We start from the raw sequence: 17,134 nt of genomic DNA, 5'->3' as shown, positions 1-17,134 counted from the left end.
AGACCAGCTACGACCAATCCACTTAGAAGGTAAGTCTTTTGGTTATAATTAATGTTTGTTACATTATAATGTCTTTTGCCTTGATTATTAATAGTAATTCTTGCAATGTCTTATCTCTTCCCAATAGATCAGAGTCATGGAGCGAGTCCGGGGATTCCCTGAGAATGATGGAACTCATGAATTAGCTGGTAAGTTGGCCTTTATAATGGAACTCTAGACTCAGGTACGGCGCGACCAAGCGTTCGTTATTTATATGGCTTCTAACCTGTTGTGTTCTTTTTCCCCTTGCAGGAGAAGACTGGCGGCGTATAGCGGTGTCTGGATGCTCGGCGGTAGCTCCGCGACTGCAGGATGGAGGCACCGTGAAGGTGAAGAAAAGAAGTGGAGCTCCTGCGTTGCTGGACACCCAGATCAGATGAGGAAAGGCTCTGACTCCGATAGCAATGGGATGCAGGTAAGATGCAGGTAAGATGCACGCACAGCGATGGAGCGGCTGGAATCAGATAAGGTGCGCCTTCAGCGATGGAGTAGCTGGATTCAGGTAAGAGGCGCCTTCAGCGATGGAGTAGCTGGAATCAAGTAAGGTGTGCCTTCAGCGATGGAGTTGATGGAATCTGGTAAGATGTGTCTTCCGTGATGAGGTAGCGGGATGCAGGTAAGATGGTCTTCAGCAATGGAGCAGCTGGAATCAAGTGGATGCACGACGAGATGAAGAACAGGTAAGGACAGCGGTAAGAGTTACGCTGCTGAAAGCAGAATAACGCGAAGCAGAGGCATGTGGGTAGGTTGGCCTTAAATAGGCTGGCCCTGGCCCCTCCCTTTGGCCCCACCTTGTGGCTTGCACGTGCCTTCCAATGATGGTCTATGGCCACGCCCGGCCCTGATGCACGTGCCCTAGGCACAGAGTGTGCAAAGCATATTTTTGCATGAGCCTGGCGCCAGAGGTGCCTGGACTAGGTCCATTTGGACCTTGGGGGGGGGGGGGGCCTGGACCCTTGTCCAATGGCCATGACAGCATCATGAATGTCTACTTAAATGGCACTGTCTTTGTCCAGGGCCCTCAGACCAATTTTCTCCACTTTGATAGACACTTCCCGTGCCTTTTCAACTTCCTTTCCTCCCCTGCCTCTCTCCTCTGTCACCCCTCTGGCACTCTCTTCTCCTTCTCAGACTACCCTGCCTTCTCTTCCTTCCTCCCCTGCCCAACCTCTGGCACCTCCAACACTTCCGCAGGGTGTACCTCTGGTCCGTACACCTCCCCAGAAGTCCTTGACATGTTGCAAACTGCTCCACATCGCTACTCTCGACTCTCGTTCAGCTGTCAAACACTCTCCTGACTTCTGCCATCTCCTTGAAGAGCTTGCTTTGGATGTACTCAGACTCACTCAGACTTGGTTCACAGCCAGCTCTGTCACGAGTTTCGACACTCTGCTTCCTGATGGCTACAATATCCTCTCTGAACCCAGAACCAACCGTTCCGGTGGGGTTGTATCCTTGATTTTCCCAGTGTGGATCTCTGCTTCTATCATTCCAATGCAGCACTACTCTTCCTTCGAATGCCTGGTCTGCAGGCTCTCCATCTCTCCTGGCCTCTCTCTCACTGTGGGAACCATCTACAGGCCGCCTGGCCAGGTGGCCCTCTTCCTCTCTGAGTGGGCTGACCTCTCCTACTTCCTCCTTGCCTCTAACTCCCAAATTCTCCTCTTCAGAGACTTCAATATCCACCTGGATGCTACCAGCCCTTCCTCAGGACTCTTTCACAACCTCTGCAATTCTCTTTCTCTCTCTCTCTCTCTCTCGCTCTCTCTCTCTCTCTCTCTCTCTCTCTCTCTCTCTCTCTCTCTCTCTCTCTCTCTTCTTCCCTCTTGCCCGACACACTCTGTAGGGCACACCCTGGATGTTCTGAGATCTCCTCAGACCTCCCCTTCTCTAACCCTTTCACCACTCCCCTCTCAGGGAGTGATCACGTTCTCCTTTCTTCCCAGCTCCCTCTCTCTTCCCCGCAGGTCAAGCTGACTCCAGCACTGCCACCTACCTTCACGGTCATCCGACCCCTGAAGCGTGTGTAAGGTGAGGCTTTTGCTGCTACTTTCTCTCCTCCTCCTGCACCTTTGGCTGACTCACACTTTGACAACACAGCCTTCACTAACCTTCATCTCTCTATCTCTAACACTCAGGATGTCCTTGCCCAAATCCAAGTGCAACTCTTGGTACGATTCTGACCTCGCCGCCCTTAAACGCATGTTTAGGGTGGTGGAGAGGAAGTGGATGGCCTCGGGCGCACCACCTGACAAACTGGCCTGCCGCCTGGTCCAAAGGCAGTACAGACTCTGTCCTCTCTAAGAAGAGAGCCTACATCCAAGCCTGCATCTATGCGGCATCTTAACAACTCAGCCAAACCTTTCAAAATCTGCAAGGAGCTGGCCAATCCTGTTGAAGTCTCTACCTCTCCTGTTCCCTCCCAGCCCCCATGCATGGCCTTGGCTTCTCATTTCACTACTAAAACTAAGGACATCGTGTCCATCCTCTACCTCCTTTTCCTCCTCCTCTACCACTCCTAGGCTGTCTGAGGCTGTCCCTCCTCCTCCTTTCTCCTCTATTCCCCTGTTCACCCCTGACAATGTTTCTAGACAAGTCTGATCTATGAAAGTCTCATCGAAGCAGGTTCTCCCCTGCTCATCCAGAACTATCAAGGACCACATCGACACCCTTGCCCCAGCCTTGGCCGATTTCTGCAATTACTCCTTTGCCACTGGAATGTTCCCCTCTCCCCTTAAGCACTCTGCTCTCCTGAACACCTGTGAAGACTTGCTCTCCAATCTTGGCTCTAATCTCCCTTCTGTCCTCATTCTCCTTGATCTATTTTCTGATTTTGACATAGTTAACCATGCCATCCTGCTCAATCATCTCTGGGACAACATTGGCATTACTGATCAGGCACTGGCCTGGTTGACCTCCTTTCTCACCGACCGACCCTCTCCAGTCCAACTTGGGTCTTTACTCTTCTATCTCGCTACTTTTGGTGTTCCCCAGGGGTCTAACCTCTCTCCCTGGCTCTTCAACCACTACCTGGCACCTCTTGCCCATTGCATCGCTACTTTCTGCTCCAATTTCATTGTTATGCAGATGACACTCCGCTCTCCTTCAGGCTCCCCTCAGCCACCTCTGCTTCTTCTCTCATACCAGACTGTCTGGCCACAATTCAGGAATGGTGTGCCAGCAGTGATCTCAGCCTTAATGCCAGTGAGACTGAGATCCTACTCATTGGGATTCCCGCTCCCTCCTTTCCTCTCTCTCTGGCCGCCCACTCTGGACCCTCTTTCTGCTCCTTCCTGTGAGGATAAGAACCTTGGTGTCACCTTCGACTCCACCCTCTCCTTCTCTCCTCACATCTCTGACGTCTCTAAGAAGTCAAACTATCAGATGTACCTCCTCAGAGGTATTCTTTTCTCACTTTCCCCCAGAAGCTCACTGTCACCAGAGCTCTGGTCCTCTATAGGCTGGACTATTGCAACAGCCTCTTTCTAAATCGTCCTGCCTCTACTCTTCAACCTTTACAAGTTATCCAGAACAGCACTACGAGACTTGTCCTTGGCCTCAGGCCCAGGGATTGTATCTCTCCATCTCTTAAATCTCTTCACTGGCTCCCCATGGCTGCAAGGATCAACTTCAAGGCCCTCTGCATTGTCCTCAAGGCTTTCTCGGGCCTGGGACCGCTCTACCTCCAACTTCCTCTTCCAAAACGTCTTCCTTCTCGAGCTCTCCTCTCATCCACCTCCAACTCTAAGGGTCAGAAGCTTCTCCAAGCAGAGAGTTGGGGTCATAATTATCTAATCGGCTGGCACCTCCCTCTGGAACAGCCTCTCTCAAACTTTTGCAGAACTACCTCTGATTCCGGAAGCAACTCAAGACCTTCCTTTTTGCTTCCACTTTCTCTCTTCGTCTCCCCTGCTGATGCACCTGACTGTTCTGCGCACTGGTCACCCTCTGAACTCGGGCCCAGGCTTCTGCATGTCCAGTTGCTCTTGCACTGCCTCCGGGCTCCCCAGCACTTAAGGCTCTGTATATGCAACCCTACAGTGCCTTCTCTCTGCACGTATGAGTCACCCACTGGCGCACTTGTGAGTTAACATCAATTCCTCTTCCCCCTGGCACTTCGCCCCTTCCCACTTCCCTGCACTTGCGCCATCTGAATGACACAAGGCCTAGTAAGATCTTTATTTTGTCCTCCCTTGTTTCCCCCCTCCTAGTCTTGTCGCGCCTAGAAACACTTGTCTATAAGCGCTTTATAAATGCCACATCATATAATTGATGTAATCTTGGAGGATACAGTGATCACTAAAAGGGGAGTACACCATAATTCATCATTATTCAATTTTCATGCATCAAGGCTTTTAGAAAGGTATAATCAATTGTTGATTCTGCTTTACCATTGGACCATGGTGAAGAGATGGAAGTGTCCCCATGAACACTGCCGTTTAATGGGAGCAAACCTAAACTCTCCAGATGGCTCATCCACATTTGTCCATTCCGTTGCTTAGAAGAACACAGTGGTTCCAAGAGATCACATTCATATTTTGCAGAGAGAGCGACACACTCTGAATTCAGATCACCCATGACCATGATTTTACCATTTTGGTACTCTCCACGCCAGTCATCAATGCAGATTGCAGTTTTCTCAAGAAGATCACCCATATCATTCATCCTCTCATGCAAATAGATGTTTAAACTTAGAAGATGTATAGGGAATCAACTGTTGGGCAGACATGAGCTATCAAAACACCAGAGAAGAGACTCCAGTGTCTAACCACCGTAATCTCAGGGCTTGACCTAATCAAAATGCTAAGACCTCCAAACGGTCATCCTAGACGACCACCTGGTCAAAACCCCATAACCATCAAACGATGGAGAGGATAAAAGCCAGGTTTCCTGCAAACATATAATAAAAAAGATTTAAACATAGTACTGACTTCCGGGTTACTTAATAGATGAAAATGCCCCCTGGTGTCCCAGCACAAAATAGACAAAGAGCCAAAGAGTGAGACGCTATTAATGGCGGCGGGTCGAGCCCAGTATCCACAACCAGTCACTCGTCGCTTCTGAAGCCTTCATCCTACTACGAGGGCAGAGATTTCATCAGCCAAACCATGCTTGCTGTGTGGGTAGTGGTGCTGAAATTATCAGCACCACTACCCACACAGGCTTGAGGGGAAAACAAATTCAGATCAAAACCCTCAGCACGCAGTGTGTCTCATTCATGCAGCACAGACTCAAACGTAAATTAAGAGCCAAAGTAAACAGGGGCCCGATCTGTTCGATGAATGTCAAAGAAGTCAACCCTCTGAAGATCTCCTTTAGTAATGCCTGCTAAACCATGAACACTTTGAAGTAGGCGAAGAATGTTAGATTGATTCAAGACCAATGCTGCTTTATCAGTAAGGACTCATTCTGCCAAAAGTATATTACTGGCCTGCTTGTAATTCTTTGCCCTGCCAGACTGCTTGTTCGATGTGAAACCCCTGGATCCCACTAAAGGTCCAAGGAGCCGCAGAGATTCAAAACGATTCCCAGGGATAGCATTAGTCTAGAACACCATCACCCAGAGCATCGTTACAATCACAACCGCCACCCATGTTCAGACCGAGTTCAACCCGACCACAGACATAATTAGAGGTCACAGTATGTTGACAACAGAAAGATGGGGCACAGGAATTAAACACAGGAGCAGGCCTAGGAATGGGGTGGCGGGTGCCAATAGCATCAATCCAACCCTTGCCTGCAACCAGGGCGGGGGCTAGACCCAACTGCTGACCCAGAGGAGTGGGCCCACTACGCACTTGAGCTCCCCCCCACCCCTCAGAGGTCAGGATTGGTGCGAAATCAGTTGATTTACAAATCACAACACCAGTAACTCCGTCGCCCAGATGTACATTGGGGGTAGGTAATACAACCGACACCAGCGATCTGGAATTAATCTCATGTCCAAAGTGTTATTATTTTTCCCACCAGTGGAGTCACGATGAACAAATCCTTCAGTAGGGTGGATTTAACCATGGGTTTAGCGAACAAATTCTTCAGAAAAACTCTTGATGGAAAATGTATCCCATTTCAACCCTAAGCGGTTGTTAGGCAGAATTACATGCAGTTCCCTTTGGGAACACTACACACAATTAAGACTACAGGTGTAAGCACAATCTCACCTTTGGTACAAGCCTGTACTACACAGTTATGTGGTAGCAGTGGCTGAGCAGCCAAACTTATCTCAAGAGGGATTTGAGCAGTAAAAGATGTTACACACAGGACTTGCAATCACAGTAGTTCAAACAAACACTTACTCAAGGTTTCTTGGTAAAAGAATATACATTTATTTACACATTTAGTTAGAAAACATTCCACTAGCAAGAAACCGCTCAATATCACACTTTAATACACTAGAGTACACAACCAATATGTTTCTGAACAGGTTAGGCTCCCTTGAAGTGGGAGCAAAATGGCACTTCAGTAACTTTCAAAAAGGGTAGAAAGACAAAGGTTATAAGAATCGAAACACAATTACTTTCAGAGGCAGGGCAAATAGTTTCATTTCACTACAAGAGGCAATTAAATTCAATAGGCCTTGGCCAAAGTCAATGGTTCAATGTTTTGGATAGGATAGCGCAGTTCTGGTAGTAAACGGTTCAGTCTTTGCCAATGTTCTTAGAAGTAGTTTGCCAGAAAAAGAGTTATATGTCGGATTAGGAGCGAACAAGACTTCAAAGTTGGGAAAGTTTCACAAACCGAAAGGATTTCCACACCGCGTTTGCACAGCACCTTATGGATGAAGAAAAGCTGTAGCTGAGGCAGTTGTTCCTGCAGATCTCGCTGTTCCTGAGCTTCAGTCATGGGGACAAGGAGGACATCGGGAGGTTCCTGCACTGCCCCGGGGAGAAGCCACAAGCTTGGCTAAATGTCGGTTTTAAGGTGCGAGTGCCTTAAAGTCCACAAACTGGTATCCTTCTCACTGGCTATCCGGTTTTCAACAGCACTCTGAAGAAAATTCGACCAGTATGGAGACGGTGTCCAGGTGGTTTGCAAGTTGGTTGTTCCCACCAACTCAAGGGAAGAAGTCGTCCTTGAAAAGCTTCTCTCTCGAGGGAGTTTCCGGCAATTCGGACCTGCAGCAGGGCTTCACCGGGCAAACCAATGGTCCAGGAGTTGCAGCAGCCATCTTCCTTCAGCTCGTCTTAGGTTGTTTCGTTCCAGTGGTCGACTCTGCTTTCCAAGTCCCAGAGACCTGCTTTTAAACAGTTTTCTCCCATTCATTCCAGCCCAGCTGTCACTCACTGAGCAGGGTGGCTGTCCTTGCCGGACAGCCAGCAAGCCATTCACTCCAGAGTGCATTCAGGTCTCCTAGGAGACTAAGCACAGCGAGTTTCGGGCACCTCCCTCACATCCTGTCAACCCCAGGCGCCAGAGGAGGGCTTCAGCACTGAAGCCCGCCAAAGTCCATCGAACAAAGGAACCAAACCTGGTTTGGTGTGCAGAGACAAACACTAGAAGGACCTTTCCTAAAAGAAACGGCAAAAAAGATAACCAGAGTCTGTTTTTACAGAGAGGTCTTGGGCGCCATATTGGAAAACATGGCTGACCCTATTTTTAGCTTCCGGTTTTCGCGGTCGGGAAAAATAATGGTAGTTTGTTCTAAAACCACTGCCACCAGCCATTTCAAGAGGAAAGGGTAACATTTGACTGTTAAATTAGTGTTTATACAGAGAGGATGCTAGGCAACCCCTCCACCACTCTATAGGAAGATAGTGTGTGCTGGGTCTATGAATTTAAAAAGACTAGCAAAGTCAATTTAACTTTACATGCACTGGGAGACAGTAGTCAGTCCCAGAGAAGGTATATACACCTTGGGAAGTCTGAAATACATCCCTGTGCCACTGAACTGAAGGTGATGTGTGACGCACAAGAAAAAGCCGATGCCTATGGAGTTTGTCTAAAAACTCCATATCCAAAGAACACAAAAGTAAAAAACACATCAAAATACATGAAAGAGTGGGAAAAAAGGATCACACTGTTTTCAGGTAAAAATGAAAGTCCTAGAAATCCAGCAAAGTTGCTGGGGGTCTCAAATGGTAAGGGAAATTAACTCATTCTGCAGAATTCTCCCTACAGCAGTTCTTGGATGTTTTCTTATTCTTAGAGAGGTGAAGAACTTTCTTACTAGCACCCTGCTTGGTAGAACACAGAATGTCATTGATCATCTTTTTACCAAACGAGGAATATCGAGGAGGTAACCTCTCTTGGACATCTTGAGTCGACAAACTGTGTATATTAGCAGCGTTGTTCAAATTTGGTGTTTTGGAGGAGCTGTTGGACTTTATTATCACACACTCCGCATCAGTTTCAGCAACGGTGAGGTCGACCGTCTCCAATTTAGGGGCCACAGTAGTATCAACAGCAATTAAATCACCAGGCATAACTTGTGGAGAGCCACGTTGAGGATGCATAATCCCTGACCCTTTCGATTCTCCCATGCCCATGGGACAGACATTAGCACCAAGATTCACTGTGCTAGGCACCCCTTGACAGTCGGTCCTGCTTCAACATACAACCATTGAACACGAACTCCTTCATCGTCGTGTGCAACTTAATGTTCTCAAATTTAAATAACAAAGACACAAGGACAACCTCTTAGAGGGACAGCAAGATGAATAGCACTTGGTTTATCTCCACAAGAAAATGCACAGTCCTGCTCGTTAGGCCGTGGGAAGGGGCAGTCCTCAGTTTGATGTCTAAAAGCACTCTCAGAGAGAATGTGCCGGACATCCTGACAGAAGACACAGATGAATCAAAATCTGGCACGTACTTTGGTTAAACCCCCGGCGGTGTGTCATCAAAACCACTCCACTCCCCCTTTTAAGGGTGAAGAGGGGTCCACAAGGTCAATCATTTCCTCTGCAATTTTTGGTAATTAGCACTCTGCTGTCGCTGAATTCACAGAACGCAGGGGACCTTTCCCCTTAACTCGAGACACCGCCCTACCCTTAGAAGGGAAGTAGGTGGAAATGATTTAAGACCCTTCGGGTCGCACCCGGTGCGCTACGAGTTCAAAACTCTGGGAGACAATCGGAGGTTCCTTGGCCGCCCCTACATCCTCCAAATCTTCAGATGATGCAGAGACTAGAGGAGAGCTTAGTGGAAGCGACAGTGGGAATGAATGGTAAATTCACTGCCACCATCATTTCCTCATCTGAGATCTGCTTAAAGTCACATGGGGCGGGCATAATGGCAGTGCTATGCAGGGCACGCATCGAGGACATAAGCAGAAGAACAGTCCCACTTACCCCGCTACACTTGCAGAGAGGCACAGAAGCCTGACAGCCTGGACTGCTCAGACTGCACCTTTATGCAGCTCTGCGCTGAGGACTGAATGGGGGTTTAAAGGAACTCCTCCTCCCCCCAGCAGTATGTAGAGAGCGAAAATAGACTTCCCAGGCATTTTCTTGCGACATGAAGAAGAGAAGGCGGCCGTTATGCTGTATACATAATTTAACAGGAAATAAGTATAGCATATAGCGCATGTCTATCTCTAGAGATGATTATTTCCTGAAGTTCTGTTATTGTGTAATGTGCTTCATTCAGTGCATGGTACGTTTCACCTGGAAAAAAACAGACCATTGTCTATGACAGTGACGACGGAAATTCCGAATATGGAGGAGGCACCCAGATAACCCGGGCTGTGTCCTCTTCAGCCTTATCTCCCTCCCCCTCCTCAGAATGGAGGAGGGGAGGAACTCGCCGAAGCGCGCCAAAGCGGGGGAAAGCCCGCAAAAACGAAGCAGCGCGGCAAGATGAGGGAAAAAGCCAGCGAAGGGCTACAATGGAAAGGGGCAGGGCTACCCCCCTTGAAAGCAAGCGGGCTTCCCATTGCAGGCAGCATCCAGCCTTGGCAGTGGGATGCCCGCCTGCCAACAGAGGACTTCGTTTTTTGCGGTTCCGGATCAGGATGAAGAAGGTTTGAAGAATTTCGTTTCCAGTGGTGGTGCTGGTCGTAATGCCATGCAGTTACGGACCCCGATGAAGGATGTTTCCAGTTTTGAGTCGAGCAGGATGTCGTGTAGTGTTCTCAAGCCAGAAGTGGACGGTCTCCAGTTGCCGCAGGTTCGGGCCAGAAAGAACGTTGCAGCAGCCAGGAATGGCCGTCGGGTAAGGAGCAGGTTTGGCAACAAAGGGAAAGCAGGGCTTGGCTTTGGCCGGTCGGAAGCAAGGTATGCCCAGGGCTAGAACAGGCGCAGGGGAGGTTTTGCACTTGCGCCTGCTGTTGGTAAGGTTAGAGCGTTTTTTTTTCAGTGATCGGGGCCATTTGTCCCGGGGGGGGGGCAGTTTATTGCTATGGTAGTAACTCGGGCAAAGTGGCGGTTGTCTAGGGGGCTGGGCGGCAGCAACAGATGGCTCCTCTTCTGAGAGTGGATGTTGCAAATGCTGTTAGAGACGGGAAAGCCTGTAGGCGCCCAGGGGTGATGCACTTTGCAGCTCTACCATCAAAGAGCTTGCTCTGAACAGATATATAATAGCTCATGGCATTCGTGCATCGGTCTCGCTTTTAGGACCAGCTGGTTCCCGGTGGAAGGGGTTAATACACAAACTTTATGCCAGCACCACTCCCCATGTTTGTGGAGGCTCAGTGGAAAGATGTCGTCCCGGTTTTGAATGGGATTAGATGTTGCTTTCGAAGGAGAGGCAATGAGCCGAGAGAATACACATAGGCAGGGTTCGGCCGGCTTGTGAAAGCGGAGGGGCTGCAAAATGGATGGGTACAGCAGCAGCCCACGGCTGTTTCGAGGTTAGTGAGGCATGCAGTGAGTTTGAAATGTAACGCCGTGGGGGCAAGTGGCGAGGTAGCGGGAGCTGGGTGCTGCCTTTTTCTGCCCGCATTGTTGGTTGACCGTTTTAGAGTGGTTTTGCAAAATGGACTGAGAGTCGGAACGGTTGCATGCTTTAGGGGCAGTGAGCAGGGCGGATGCCGGCTAGAAGGGAATTGGACGCTTGCAACTGGAAAATGGAGGGGAACACACAAGCCCGATATGGCATGTGAAAAGGAGAAAGGCGGGTGCATTGCGTGTACATGGCCAATTAGCTCATTTGGTTAGAGCATGGTGTTAATAATGCCAAGGTCACAGGTTTGTTCCCTGCATTGGCCTCGTTGTCAATTTTTGGATTTGAGGTTGCTTTTATCCTTCTAGGGAGGCAGGGCTCCGGAATGTCTTAATTTCAGTGCAGTGCAGTTCAAAGGCCCCATGTCTGTGACCTTAGCGGGATCAAAACCGCGGTGTGGGGAGCAGGTTGCAAGAATGGAACTGCACATTGGGTGTTTGCATTCAAATGTGGGGCACAGCAGTACGATAAGGGTCAATGTCGTGCTGTCCATAATGCCGCCGCTTTCGAATGTTGGGGATTAGCTCGATTGGGGCCACTTTGAAGGAGGTCCAGAGCAGCGGAAGGGCTGAGTAATATAAATGGCGAGCTGGATGGGTTTCGCTTACTATTGTTGGATGCGGCCTGGGATCGGATCAGTCCACTAATTATGTGTGGTAGTCACGCAGGTTATATGTCAGTAAAATGCAATGTTACATCATACACCAATATGTGAAAAGGGAATTGCTGGGTATACAGCAAACAGATATGTGGGCATTTTTGTTAAGTGCATACATTAGGGGATAAAGTTATTCTCGACCAGCAAGCGGGATACATTGGAGTATGTGGTTGGTGCATCACATTGTTCCTGGGAAAGGAAGATCAAGATCAGGCTCACGCCAATGCGAGCAATCATGCTGCGTCCTGGGTCTGGTAGTCCCATTCGATGACGCATCGGCTGGCAGTAAGCCATACCGGGTGTGCTGATTGAGTTGGCAAATGCATACTCGGGAGGCATATACACGGAGGTTTGGGGAAGACCATTGTAAGGGCAAGGCATAGCTTTAAATTTTATAAGCACATTTGGGGATAGCGCAATGGAACACAGATAGTGTGAGCTATCGGAGGATCTCAGACTGCGCTATTGTTAGGTGACCGGCGCAGGAAGGGGCGACTGCAGAGCGCATTTCTGGGTCGAAATACATTTGAGGGAGGATGATAGTTGTTTGCTCTGGAGAATGCACATGGGTAGTCCCGCCCATATCAGGTACATGCAGTATGTCATGTGTGCAACATACAAAACGCGGCAGACTTGTTTCTTGATTTTCAGGGACCGTGGTGATTTAAGGCCCACTTAGGTAGTGGTGCTCTTAGGGTGAATTTTTGCAGGGGAGTACCTTTGCTGAAAATGGCTTGGGGGACATGACATTTGAAGAAGGGGTGCCCCAGCAAAATGAAGGGAAACGAGAAAAAAAAAAATGTTACTAGGAAAGTTGGGGGGGGGGGGGACAAACACCCCGGTCCCATCCCTAAATGTACGCCCATGAAAGTTTGGGGCTTGCCAATACAAACGTGGCAGTCATGTTGCATGAATTATGGGGGACTTCGGCAGGATTTAAGGAAAACAACACAGGTTTGAGGGCCACAGCCATATATAGGAGTAGTGGGGAAGCAAATGCATTATAAATAGAAAGGGGTTTATTAGCTGAGCCATTGGGCACAGCCACCAGTGGCTCATGTGGTAAGTGCTGCGTCTTGCAAGGCGGGAGACCAGAGTTCCTATGCGAGGTTCGGAATCCTCTGGGCATGTTTATGGATTGATTGGTGGGAAACCACCTGGAACCGGACAATGAGTTGGTTATATCTGGTCGCTGGGGGAATTATCCACGATGCAGCGGGGTTCAGCATGGGTATCGGGCGAGTGATATGTAGGCCTGAGGTATGGGACCTTGCTGTGGGGAATTGTCCCGACGGTGGGCAATGTTTTTCGAACGCCGTGTCTGATGTAAGTAACGTTGCTGGGGAACAGATAAAGGGTTGGCTCACCCGAAGCATTGTGTTATTATGGTTGGGGACAGTGATGCGGACCTCCATGCTAATGGGGCAGGATGATGGGTTGGGAGCACTAATATTGCAATGGTTTGGGAAAAGGGGGTAGCAAGCCCCCAAGATACCAAACAGCTTGGCGCAAAAGGGGCACAAAGATGGCAGGTATTAGGATAAGAGGTTGGGCAAGCCTGCATGCTATGATACAGGATGGCGTGCCAGGGGCACAGTTATTTCAGTCGTGTGGGGGCAAGAGGTCAAGCAGGCCCCAATACTATGATACAGGTTGACTTGTGGGGGGCACAAAGTCTGCATAGGTTTGCGCTTAGAAACCCGGGGTGTTACGCACGTTATACATAACCTATCATATCATGTGCCACCTGCTCTTGATTCCCTCTGCTGGTTTCTTGTTAACAGTTCGGCAAGGCCAGCCCGTTCTATAGATTTGGGATTCGATTAAGCAGATCACTAGTTGGCAGGTAGGACGGAGGGCCAGTGGTCAAGCGTACACACTTAACAAAGCTGCAACGTGATGCGGTGTTGGGAACAGTCTGGTTGGGGCTTAAGAAGTACTTGATATTAAACAACGCAGTGTGGTACACTGAGAGCAGCAGGCACATGTTTAAAGGCACAGGTAGCAGGGTCAGCGCACCCTTGCACCCGACCAATGAAAATGATCAGGTAACAGGGGTAAAGGTGTGCATGGCAGGTAGCAATATAAAGTTGTGGGATAGGACCACTAGGGACGCCTGAAGAGGGGCAGGCTTCTTGGTCATGGCAGTTGCCTTACATGATAAGTAAAATGGAAAGGGAGAGCCCTCTCGTGAATGTTGGGAGGTGGTGCGTACAGGACATGCAAAAATGGAAGCTGGGCTGACACATTGGGGAAAAGAAGGCAGAGGTACAAGTCTAACAAAGGACTAAAAAGTCGGCTTCGCCCATCTAGGACGGCGATCCCCCAGTTGGTAGCTTGCAGCAGGCGGAGCAAGGTTAAGGCGGGGGGGCATTAGTCTATTAAAGGGGTGGATGAATTTCTATGGGTGGAGTATGTAGCCCCTGGTTGAATATACAAGAGAGCGAGTGCACTGGCCAGCATGGGGCAGGGGAAATTTTACTGGAAATTGGGCACAATGTGCTCTAAGCTCCTGGAGATGTGGTACACAGAGCAGGCGTGGGCTGATCAACCCAAAATCTCCATAGTATAAACCAGTGGAAGGCAGACATTTGTCAGCAATAGGGATAAAGCTCCATAGGGGAATTCAGCACAAAACTCTGGGAAATGTAAAATGAGGAAAGATGGCTCAAGACTAGGGATTCTTGTGGGTCGAGTTTAGCCCGAGAGGACTGAGGAGAGAGGGGAAGTAAGGCAAAGGTGGCGCCTGAGACTCTAACTAAGGAACATAAGCTCTACTTCACCCAGCAAGAACGGCGCTCCCCCAGCATGGTAACTCCTGCAAGGGCAGGCAGAGCAAGGTTAAGTTCGCTGGGGAGCTGTAGCCGAGTAAAAGTGGTGAGGAACCCATTGCCGTGCAGTAGGAGGAACAAGTTGGAAAGGTGGCAGGGGCAGAAGTGTCCCAGAGCAGGCGCACCCGGGGCCGCCGTGGTTGAGGCGGAGCAGGATGGAAAGGTGGCAGGGTCAGAAGTGACCCGGAGCAGGCCCACAGTGGTTAAGGAGGAACAAGATGGAAAGGGACAGAGAAAAGAGGGTCCCAGAGCAGGCACGCCCTGGTTAAGGCGGAGCGGGATGGACAGGTGGCAAGGGAAGAAGTACAGCAGGCATGGCCTTAGCATCTTAAATTCCAATGAATAATCTCTAAAAACAAAAACAAAAAAGGTGTTCATGTGTGGGCAATGGGAAAGGAGGTCTGGGTGTGAAGAGGTTTATCAGGCCGGAAAGAATATAAAATCGACATGCCACCTTTTCTCCCCACTAGCAGCAGCCCGGAGGAAATGAGATCGGGCTTGGCAGGGTGCCGGGGAGGAAAGGGGCGCAGCTGCAGGGGCAAGTGCGCTGATAGCATTGGAAACAGCAAAGGATGGACATACTGGCCATACATCTGGGAGATACCGACCCGACAATCCTGGGAAGGGGGCTCTGACACGGGCAGGGGTTTTTGGCCAGAGCAGTCACTGCTTGATTAATTTAAATTCCCTTGTGTATCTTCTGAAAGATGGGGTACATTTGTCACTTATGGGGTTGGAGATATTCTTCTGGACCCTTTGCACAGAAATCCAAGAAATGTAGGAAGAGAGCAGGGGGTAGCCACGGTGGGCGGTAACCCACCTGTGGCGTAGCAGTGTTTGGGCAACCAAACACAAGAGACAGACTCCGGATGAGCCAGGAGAAAGCTGGAAGAGTCTTTGCTCTTCCCAGACCAGCGCCCCTTGGGAGCCTAAACGGCACGGACGTCTGGGGGAACAACAAGGGCTCAGATTCCCCCAAGGAAATGGCACTCTCCCCGCCCACGAACACCTGCATGGCCAGGCGAGGCTCAGACGCAAAGGGCTGGGAGAGTTGGGCCTATGATGGACTTTTGGAAGGAAAGGGGGAAGCAGGTTTTTGGACACGGAGCAGTCGCTGCATCTTCTGAATTATTTTCACTAATGTGTACAGAGTGTTTTATGATATTGTGGAAAATAAATCTGCGGCCTTTTTATGCCAAAAAACAAAGCAAGACTCGTGACACTTTTCTGGGGAAAAAAGAGGAATGTGTTATTGCTAAGTAATGGGTCCAAAATGGACAGATGCACGGGTTATGAATATGTAACTAAATGTAACGGCACAGCTAAACATGCCATTGAATTTTAACACATATTGTTCCTGCAACTATTTCAACAAACTGGGGTCTAGCCAATGCAAATGCTTTATAATGTATCCTTTACTATATAATGTTTATGTAATATGAATGGTATGTAAAATATATCTAACATGTAATCACAGAGCCCTCAACTCAATTATTTGCTTTAGTGATAGATGGATACGTAGGAACATGCTGCCATCTTGTAGTGCATGGCCCTGCATTAGTTGGTTGTGTCCCATTCCAAATACAGTTCTCGTGCCAGCAATCACTTATTCACGGACATAGCAATCCGCACAACACACACAACTGCTTAAAATAACGTCGCTGTACTATTCATCTCTGCCAAAAATGCTCATGTTGTGTAAATCATAATCGGTATTTTCATGTATTGCAATGACATGTACTGTTTACCATGAATGTTCCTGCCAAAGTTCCAGACAATCTAAAGCACTTCGAGAGACTATTGCGATGTCGCATTTCATAACCGAATGAATTGATTAAATAGAACAAAGAAAGACATGTTGCTGGCATATTAATAATTCTGCCCAAAAATTGACTAGCAGCATTATATGTTATTTGATTTGGCGCAATAACACTGCTACTTTACTTTTGTTTCACTAGGTACAGCGACAGAAGAAGAGATTAGGTGTGCCTTGCTGGAAACGTTGCAGGATGCTTGCAGTAACCCCAATGAAGTGTCATACTGCGAATTTGAAGATTACTACGAGGGACTGAGTATTGGCATTATGAATGATGAAGATTTTGTGAATGTTTTAAGGAACTCCTGGGGGATATAAAACAAAAAATCAGATTACGAGTATGTCATTAAAAACTGTTGGACAGTGTACAACAAATGTTCTGGACCTTTCTTTCCAATCATTCTCCTTTTAAAATGCATCCTATTTATTTTAGGGATTAATTTATTTGCATTTATCTTTTGATATATGTTCTTGTATATTTTAAAAAAAATGTTGTGTTCACCATTTTCTCACAATTCCATCATACTAATTGAATTCCAGCCACAGACTGTCAATTGTAGTTTTTGAAGGTGGTACTTAAGTATGTCCTTGTATGCTTTACCTTCATGTTGACTGCCAGTGAGTCCAGCAGGCCTGTGAACTGATAACTTACATCAGAATAAAATAAGCAATGTGCTGCAAACCATTTTGACTAGCTACCATGCGTTATTTGTACAAAGTGCTCGGTTTTAATTTATAATTAGTCTTGTTCTCTGCATATTTTGTCGCAATCTCAACACAAGAAGCCAAGCATGAATGAAAACTGGCGCGGGGACCAAAGCAGCTTTATGCTGGGATGGAGCGTCTATAGAGCAATCCTATGTCCTTTTTATGGACTTTCTAGCCATCCTCTTCTCAAAACATCTTGCT

The 17,134-nt window shown here is 48.4% G+C and overlaps 1 protein-coding gene across 10 annotated transcripts in view; it reads left to right on the top strand.

Moving 5' to 3' along the window:
* CAPS2 (calcyphosine 2) overlaps positions 1–16,911 on the top strand; it is a 1,666,464-nt gene extending 1,649,553 nt beyond the window's left edge. For 7 of the 10 annotated variants that reach the window (XM_069629406.1, XM_069629402.1, XM_069629400.1 and 4 more), the window contains one exon: positions 16,368–16,675. In XM_069629406.1, coding sequence (XP_069485507.1) covers positions 16,368–16,543 — 176 coding nt within the window. In that variant the 3' untranslated portion in view covers positions 16,544–16,675. Of the gene's footprint in view, positions 1–16,367 lie in introns of all 10 variants that reach the window. The other 3 variants (XM_069629399.1, XM_069629401.1, XM_069629404.1) reach the window with 2 other exon arrangements.
* Positions 16,912–17,134: the final 223 nt, after the last annotated feature.

This window comes from Ambystoma mexicanum, chromosome 12 (assembly GCF_040938575.1).
Source record: "Ambystoma mexicanum isolate Mex_15411 chromosome 12, UKY_AmexF1_1, whole genome shotgun sequence".
NCBI classification, from domain to species: domain Eukaryota; kingdom Metazoa; phylum Chordata; class Amphibia; order Caudata; family Ambystomatidae; genus Ambystoma; species Ambystoma mexicanum.
This window is presented reverse-complemented; position numbering and strand designations above follow the sequence as displayed.